Genomic DNA, 9265 nt, shown 5'->3' with positions numbered 1-9265 from the left:
AATGAGTAAATTAAACCAACACTTATAGAAAACTACTAAAAAAAAAAAACAATTAAACATAAATATCACAATAAAAACTATAAGTATTCTAAACTTAAACTAACCACAGCCGTTAATAATAATAATATCCTAAAGATAAACATGGCTGCGCAATGCAATAGGAAGCAGTCCCCCCACATTTTCAGCCTTGCAATCTACATGGCGCGTCCCTCCTATAAGGTCTCTAACGTACACTAATTATCGTGTTATTTTACTTTCGAGTATTCAATATATCGATATTTTTTTTATATATCGATTATAATATTTCGTTTAATATTCTTATTTGTATAATTTGTTTTAGGTTTTATTTTTCATTTGTAATTATTAAATTGTAGATTTTCTTTTTCGTTGTTTCATATTTTTTTTATACTTTTAACGGTAAGACGAAAACGCTTCTCATTGGCTGACGAGTTACCAATCATTAATCGAATCGGTTAAGTACAACCAATTATTGAACTGCTTTCATTTCGATATTGACCGATATCGATTATTTTTTTAAAATCTTCATTATAGCAAAGTTTTATTTTATTTTACTTTTATTTTTATTGTTTCTAATATTTTAATTATTAGTTAGTTTTTGAATTTTTTCGTTATTTTATTTTGACAGATTTAACGGTAAGACGATGAAACAGTTTTTTTTCACACATGGATCGAAAGTTCGCTTTTGCACCCTGTTTTCAGAGGCGAAAGTGCCACATTCCCTCTCGCTTGAATGTTGTAATAAATTAGTGCGCACGCGAACTAGTTTCTTAACCTTAGGAATATTTTAATAAATTAGTGCGCATGCTTCAATTTTTTAGCTCATGCGAACTAATAATACACAGAGGATAGATACCAGGAGTCCGAACGATATAGGATTTTTCACATTTTTTGTGGTAGTCATTTCTTGACCCAGATCATAGTTCTCTTTTTTGCCACTAGCTGCGCAAGTATTCAGAGCGTACCGTTACTATTATTATTATTACACGTAAATTAAATATAAAATATTATATTATTTTTTTAGAATTATTTTTATTAAAAAATGGGAAAGTGTTGTGCCGTTTATGGTTGCCTTAGTGGCCGAAAGGCAAGTGAGAAAATTTAGGAAAAGTGGCTTTATTCAAAGCACCAAAAGTGAATAACCTCAAAATAATATTAAAAATTTTATGTTAACAAATAATTGATTATTACATTTGTGTAGTTTTTAAATAATATTAATTCCACGTTTCTTAAAATATTTTTTTCAGAGCTGTCAATAGCAACAAGATTTCCCGCGTAAGTATTTAAACGAGTACTCTGTGAAAAGCAACGTGCCCTACCGGCAAAATATCTTGTCCCCTAAATTGATACCATTCTTTCAACATTACGTTCGGACTCCTGGTATTTATCCTCCGTAACTCTGAATGATCACAGAGAGAATTTTTTACTTCTATCCCTAATGATTTAACTGAATGCTATTTTTTTCTATTAACTATTACATAAGTAATAACATATTTATATAAAAAAAATTGTCGGATATATAATTAATGATTTTAATGATAACATGTGTTGTATCATAAATTGTATATTTTATTTATTTTTACAAGTTCTAAAGATTTTTGTTTAGTTAAATATTACAAACATAAATAGATTATTACATATAAATTTAATTATTTTCTTGATTATGAGAGTTGTATATGTTATAATTTATTATAATCTGTTTATTTTCACAATTTTTGAAAGTGACAAAAGGCGTATCGAAGGTCAAAGAATCAATCACTTCGTTCTCGATTTGAATTTCATTTAAATGCTTTTTTTTTTGCTTCCTAATATTTTCCGTTACTTCGCCCGAATAGAATTTTAATTTTTTAATTCTTGAAGAGGAAATAATCTACGTGAATTTATGATTGGAGATGATTTAGGTGCATATTGATTTTTCTCAGAATCAGAAGTTGACAGATTTACAAGAGACGCATGCGAGGATGACGGACTCAAATCTTCGTCAGTATCAAGTACTAAATAATTTTCAGAGGTTGACTTTTCTTCAACAGGAGCTTGTGCAGGTACATGACACTTGGAAGTAGACGCTGTCTGTTCATCAGCAGCTATCTTTTCTTCAACAGGAGCTTGTGCAGGTACATGACACTTGAAAGTAGACACTGTCTGTTCATCAGCAGCTATCTTTTCTTCAACAGAAGCTTGTGCAGGTACATGACACTTGAAAGTAGACACTATTTGTTCATCAGCAGCTATCTTTTCTTTAACAGGAGCTTCTGCAGGTACATGACACTTGAAAGTAGACGCTGTCTGTTCATCAGCAGCTATCTTTTCTTCAACAGGAGCTTGTGTAGGTACATGACACTTGAAAGTAGACGCTGTCTGTTCATCAGCAGCTATCTTTTCTTTAACAGGAGCTTGTGCAGATACATGATACTTGAAAGTAGACGCAGTCTGTTCATCAGCAGCTATTATACCATCGTAAATTTTTTTTTATTGGCTAATGAATGCTCGATGTAGCCTTCAGTTACCGTACTTGACCGCCAACCTCCAAGTTGCTTAACAGTGGTTAAGTTAGCACCTGAGTTCGCTAGTAAAGTTGCTCCTGTACGGCGAAAACAGTGACCCGTGTATTTTTTTAGGCTTTCCAATTGAAGAAAAATGGCAACGATTTTTGGAATTTCGCTTATCTTGTTCTTGCCCATGACTTGACGCATACATTTACCTCTTTGATAGTTGATAAAAAATCTATCATTATCCATATGTTTTCAGGTCTAAGTAATATATATTTTGTGATGATATTGTAAAATTCTTTTCCTATTATAAATGATCGTGGATAATGATTCTTGTTATCTCGTATCGATACAATTAATGATCGATATTGTTACAATACAATTGGGTACCCGTATCTTCAACATCCTTGATCTTGATTTCACAAAATTCACTGGTTCTCAGAGCACCACATACTCCAAAAATAAGGATGACCTTTTAAATAAAATATTAATAATTGTATAAATTGGAATTATCAATTTTAAGCTGTAAATATATATATATATTTTTTAATCTACTTATTTTCGCCGTCAAATAAATTGAATCATCAGATTTATTTAAAAATTCTTTTATTTGTGCCAATGTTAGAGCTTGTGCTTTCTTGGGTTTGTAACCTATTTGCTTGATTTTTAAGGAAAACTTTGAGGTTGTTGTACACATTCAAATTAATGTTATGTCGCAGACTCATAATAGTCTTCAACATGGACCATCATATACTCCATAGAGTTGAGGGTAAATGTAACATACCTAGGGCAGTATAGTAAAAAAGCGGCAACTTCGTTTTGCACAGCTGTAGCTGGAGAAAAGTTGACGCTTTCCTCCCGGGAAGTAAAACATGTGAACTGTAATTCCTTTTAACCTAACAGCAAAATATTAATAGTATATTTCTTCCCTCCGGACGAAAAGCGTCAACTTTTCTCCCGCTGTTCAAAACGAAGTTGCCGCTTTCCGCCTACGTCGAGCAGAAAAAATGTATACTCACCATGGGCAGTAAATAAGAAAGCCTCAGAGCACATGTTTATTGAACTCGGCTTCGCCTCGGCCACCAATTACATGTACTGTGAGACATTTCTTACTTTACCTCCCTAGGTGAGTAATACACTATTATTGGCTGATGTTTCGCCGCCAATAATTTTGAATTATTTATGTATAAAGCAATTATATTATAATTCTTTATAAGAAATATAAATAATTAATACAATTTTTGTATAATCACACAAACATGTTGCATAAATATAATATAAAAAAATATTAATATATCACTTTTCAATTACATTCTATAAATCATGCCATTTTTTGTTCACATTCAATTGTATAATTCATTCATTCATTCATTCGATTGTAAAGACATATTGTTTTTTAACGTATTAATGACCGGTTCCCATGCAAAATCGTAACAATCATCCTTTATGTTGATCACATTTTTTTCTTCAACTATATTAAAACATTGTTTAAACGGTGTATATTGACTCATAGTATCTTTATCCGCAATAATAATTAATTTATGTTTTGCACGTGTAACAGCTACGGTTAAACGTCTGTGATCTTCCAATATTCCAGTATCCTAAATAAAAAAAAAAAATATAAAAATAAATAGTTTACTTATTGAAATAAGAAGATTTAACAAAAATCGTTTATAGAACGTTAAGTGTACCTGAACTTTGTCTAATTTTTTTGAAACACTTTTCGTACACGAATAGAAAATAATATCTTTATCGCGTCCTTGATATTGATCGACCGTATTTATTTCTATTTCTGAATCTACTAAACTTCTAATAAACATAACTTGCGCTTTGTACGGTGCTATAATACCAATTTGTTTGCATTCTATACCAATCTGTAATACAGAAATAAATGAATTATAAATGAAATATAAATGTTAAATAACAAAACAGGACATATATATATATATATAAATAAACAATTACCTGAAATAAAGTTTTCAGCAAATACAAAATTAAAGCTGCCTCCCAAATATTAGTACAAGTTTGATCAGTCTTAATGTTATCTTTTTTATCAATAAAATCAATAGTCATTTCACTAATACAACCAGTATTTAAAATAATCACAGAATCATCCAATGCTGGTGATAATACCGTTTTTACCCATCTTTCATTCGACGATGGTATCTGAAACATAAAATTAGAATTCATTTAAAAAAAAAAAAACATATCTCTCTCTTCATTGTTCAAAATTAATTTAAAATTTCATTACTTTTGTATTGGGTGATACAAAGGTTGCATTTTCTATTGTTTCATTTCCTGCTTTTAATTGATCATTGTACGTTAATTTGTTTATCAAATTCATAATAGTTTTGTTCATTCTATATTGTAACATTAAAGAAATGGTATTGTTTTCTGAATCCAATTTTTCAAAAAGTGATATATCTGCTCCAAGATTTCTGAAAATAAAAAAAATATATATATATATATACAAGATTGTTGAATAAATATATAAATGAATATAATATTTGATGTATATTAATATATCAAAATATATTTTACTTAGCCGTTTTACTTCTAATAACTGGCGGTAATTGATTAGGATCTCCAACCAAAATAAATTTATTAGCGTTGTACAATGGACCTAATATTGCTGGTTGAGTTACTTGAGTACTTTCATCAACTATACACACGTCAAATGTTCTTTGTTCAAAGAATACGTGATTAGAACCGTAACAAGTAACTCCTACAATTTTCTGCAAATATATTTTTAATATTAATACAATTATCTTAATATATTTTATAAATAATTTATATACCTTATTTGAGTACACCGAATCCAATTCTTCAATGGTTTTACACTCAGATGTTAAATATTCTTCACTTTTATTTTTTAATAATGGATTTACCGAATAAGATGATCCCAATCGTATAAAATCGATATTTTTATTCACCAATTTCAACAAAATGTTATCTATCGCACTATGAGTATGCGATGTTACAATTATTGAGGTACCTAATTTATATAAAACTTCAATCAATGTTACAATCGTTTCAGTTTTTCCTGTACCCGGCATGCCTTTTATTAAAACGTATTCGTTAGCAGCTAGACACTTAAGTATTGCTCTTTGTTGTATTTCATTTAAATGTTGTAATACTGTTGCTGATTTGAAGATAACTGAACGAGGTAATTTTGTTAAAAATGTTGCTGGTTTTCTAAAAATTAATATACAATCATGTTAAAGTATTTTTAATTTGAAAATAAATAAATATATAATTAACTTGAAGTAATACTTGTCTATAACGATGCTTCGTAATCTTCCACATATTATATTGTCGTACAACAAACCTCCAATATTTGAAAATAATGTTGACGATAAAGAAGTAATGGAATTATATTTATCAATATGAAAATTTCCAATCATGTTACGTTTTGTAATATTACTGTTTAAAAGAAGAGTAATAGCATTTTTATTTATTTTCATTATAAAACCTGATGATATATTTATTCGTGTATCCGTACTAACAATAACGTATTCATTTTCTACAAATTCAGTAGAAATATTTTCATTGATGATAGTTTGACTGTCGGTACGAACAAAGATATGTTTAAATCTATCATATTGTGGTACAACTTTACCAATAACTTTTAAATTGCTAATACAATTTCCTTTCAGTTCTCTGTAATAATAAAAAGAATAATTTTGTAAATAATTCATTTAGGTTAGTTAAATATATTATGATTAATATACAAGTTACCTTTTCTCTGGTGTTAATGTCCATATATCTTTCATATTATATTGTTCAGCTTGCATATTTTCTTCCATTTGTAAAATAGATACCCACTTGAAGATAAAATCTATATGTTTATCTTCAAATACATTTAAAATTTCTTTACTGAGTTTAATTAATCCATGTGATTCGGATAATTTTAAAGTATCGTCCTTTTTTAAGTAAGCACAGCATAAATTATTGTAAGGGCATCTTTGACAACTTGTATAATTATTAATAGGTTCTGGTAATGGCATATTATTCTTCAACAAATCTTCCAAATCATCAGAGAAGATTATATCTCTCGTTTTGGTAAAATAATCAACCAGAGTATTCCTTAATAAAATTAAATCTCTCTTTTCTGCACGACCACAAGTTATTTCACGCATCTTATTATTTCTGTAACATTTAAAAAATAAATATTTCAAAATTATTATTTACGTTTATATATTTAGATTATTCAAATATTGTCAATTATTTCATATAATATTTCTTAACCCTTTGCACTTGAGGCCCTTTTCCTTTTTCGAGTAACAAAAGACTTGAAATCAGCCACCGGGCGCCGTATCGGCGCCACTCGAGTTCCCACTTAAATCTGCTTGTTTATCGAGCGCAAAGGGTTAATAATTATTATATTAATAATTTTAATAATTCAATTAATATATACTTAAGATATAATAATAATCCGCTATCGGTTTCTTGACCCATAAAAGCCATCATCATGATATATAAGATAACTTGACCCCTATGTTCCAACGAAAAAGATGGTCTTCCTGTTTTTATTTCTATCGGCATTATTTGTTTCTTACGAGAATGAAGTTTAACTTCAACCGTAACATCGATTTTTCCCTTTAATCCTAATTTTGGTAACCAAATATTTTCTTCAATGTCGTGTACCTCAGAAATTGTACCTTTGAAGTTATCTTTGTCGTTACTTATTGCTTTCTGCTGTATATCTAGAAAATATTTTAAATATATTATAAATGTTAAATTTGTGATGAACATAAGATGAAATATTTTGTATTACCGTGTACATAATGTTGAATAAATTCCGATATTTGTGGTACATATGATAATACTTCTTCTTGACATTTTTCAAACGTAGATTCAGAACCGTACAACATATAAATTGTATCTTTAGATTTTAATTCAATTTCCGCCATTTTTCTAATATCATCTATTTTATAAATATTTTCAACAATACTCTGAAATAAATAAAATATAAAACATATTGAAGAAACAAAAATACAACATTTACAAAGTAATATTATGATTTACTTTTTGTAAAAGCATATGAACTATCTTTCCAATAAGCAATGGCATCTGATTAGAGATGAAATATGGTAAAGATTCTATTCTTCCAAACTTTTCACTCAACACTGCTCGCCTGTTACAATAAAGACCACCAACAATAGTCGTACTGGAAACCAATACGTCAGGTTTTATTACAATGTAACCATAATCATTATCAACAACCCAGTTCTGTGATTCTTTCTTTGCTTGTATCACCACAATGTCTCCTTCCTTAATTTGTAAATCCTTCCTTGATTATGATAAACAAAAACAAATATTAATACATAATTAAATAATACATAACTAAATACATACTAAATATAATATATAATTAAATTAATGTAAAATTTTCATTCAACAATTACCAATATCCTAAACAAGTAACAGTACCAAAACTTTTCAATTCAGTGTGTTGTACTTTTAACACCATAGAATTGAAATTCTTTTCCAAATTTATGACTTCACATCGTTCCAATGAATGAAGATTTATCTGTGAATCTAAATTCCATTCGGTATCAAATATTTCATTAAAATCATCTGCATTCAACTCTTCACAGTTGTTCATGTCGTTGAACATTTGATTTAATTCAACCATATCTAAACTTTGATTACATTGAGATTTGTTATCAGTGACTTTTATTGTATTTTTACTATTACTTGGTGTAGTTTCTTCGTCATCGATGATAGTTAAGTCATCGGTAAGACTTTCAAGCAAAGAATTATCCAATTCTTTAATTGTTTCATCACATATATTTAAAGAATCATTAGCACAATTCTCAGACATTCTGCAGTTTTCTTTTTTCGTGTCGGTAATTTTAAGACTATTGTCAAAAAGTGATCCTTTGACATCACCATAACGAATATTCTTCATTTTTATATTTGATTCAAAATCTAAACTCTCAGATCTTTTTCGTTTTTTATTAATATTGTGATTTATGGAAGTATTGTTTTTAATTTCTGTAACTACAATCACATCTTTCTTTGTATCATCCTTCTTTTCTTGAGATTCAGGAGTTTTGGTAAAAAATGAATGAATCTTTTTCTGATTTTTCTCTGACGCATTTGTATTCTTCGAAGGCTTTAATCAAAAATACATTTAATCATATAATGCAATAATATTTGTTATAAAATTTTGTATTTGTTTATTATCATGCGTCATAATATTACAATTTTTAATTGTATGACAGAAAGTATTTACCTTTTTTTGAGTTATATTTGATTTCTTCATTATTAATTAATTATTATTATGACTAGCGTACAATTATTTTATAAACATAATACAAAATGTACTTTATTACAACAATTTTTGCCTCTCATCACTTTTGCCGCCAATTATTTGTTACGATTCATAAACTATAAAAAAAAAAAAAAAAAAACATTTCAACTATAAAGAATTTAATTACTATTTTTGCCGATAGATCTTGCTAGTGTCGCCAAAATCATATGTTTGATTCTAACCCGAATTAAAGGCGGGAAAAAGTATATTTTGAAAAAATAAAGATTGTTTTTTTTTCTTCTTTTATTTAAATAATTATTATTATTCAATAATAGAATGTTTTGTTAACTTCAGTTAATTAATTTTATTGACGTTTGACGTACGAGACGTGTCAAATATATATAAAAAAAAAAAATGTCACAAGTTTGATTTATTCCTGAATTTAATCGTTCACTTTATGAACACAATTTAAAGTTAAACGAATTTTTGTAAATTATTT

General features: G+C 28.2%; 1 protein-coding gene across 6 annotated transcripts; it reads right to left on the bottom strand.

Moving 5' to 3' along the window:
* Positions 1-2500: 2500 nt before the first annotated feature.
* Positions 2501-8889, bottom strand: Dna2 (DNA replication helicase/nuclease 2). 6 transcript variants are annotated; one of them, XM_089173771.1, is made up of 14 exons: positions 8749-8889; positions 7916-8628; positions 7536-7800; positions 7285-7462; positions 6925-7213; positions 6246-6656; positions 5781-6167; positions 5049-5702; positions 4759-4945; positions 4473-4673; positions 4199-4381; positions 3527-4108; positions 3063-3403; positions 2501-2979 (listed from the first exon to the last, which is right to left on the bottom strand). In XM_089173771.1, the coding sequence occupies exons 1-12, from the start codon at positions 8776-8778 to the stop codon at positions 3872-3874; spliced, it is 3735 nt and encodes a 1244-aa protein (XP_089029897.1). In that variant the 5' UTR covers positions 8779-8889; the 3' UTR covers positions 2501-2979; positions 3063-3403; positions 3527-3871. The 6 variants fall into 6 exon arrangements, with proteins under 6 accessions (XP_089029897.1, XP_089029898.1, XP_015178226.2 ...); XM_089173772.1 differs by having other exon boundaries at positions 3292-3403; XM_015322740.2 differs by having other exon boundaries at positions 2501-3403; positions 5049-5242; positions 5306-5702.
* Positions 8890-9265: the final 376 nt, after the last annotated feature.

The sequence above is a fragment of the Polistes dominula genome, unplaced genomic scaffold (assembly GCF_049000335.1).
Source record: "Polistes dominula isolate Pdom_NZ unplaced genomic scaffold, Pdom_raw_medaka contig_75, whole genome shotgun sequence".
In the NCBI taxonomy this organism is placed as follows: Eukaryota; Metazoa; Arthropoda; class Insecta; order Hymenoptera; family Vespidae; genus Polistes; species Polistes dominula.
This window is presented reverse-complemented; position numbering and strand designations above follow the sequence as displayed.

Bases quoted from the DNA above. Each gene is read 5' to 3' on its own strand.
- Dna2 (XM_089173769.1), bottom strand. From the start codon at position 8,778: ATGAAGAAATCAAATATAACTCAAAAAAAG. The intron at 8,629-8,748 runs GTAAATACTTTC...TTTTGATTAAAG, and splicing joins CAAATATAACTCAAAAAAAG to CCTTCGAAGAATACAAATGC. The intron at 4,946-5,048 runs GTAAAATATATT...TTTTATTTTCAG, and splicing joins ATTAGAAGTAAAACGGCTAA to AAATCTTGGAGCAGATATAT.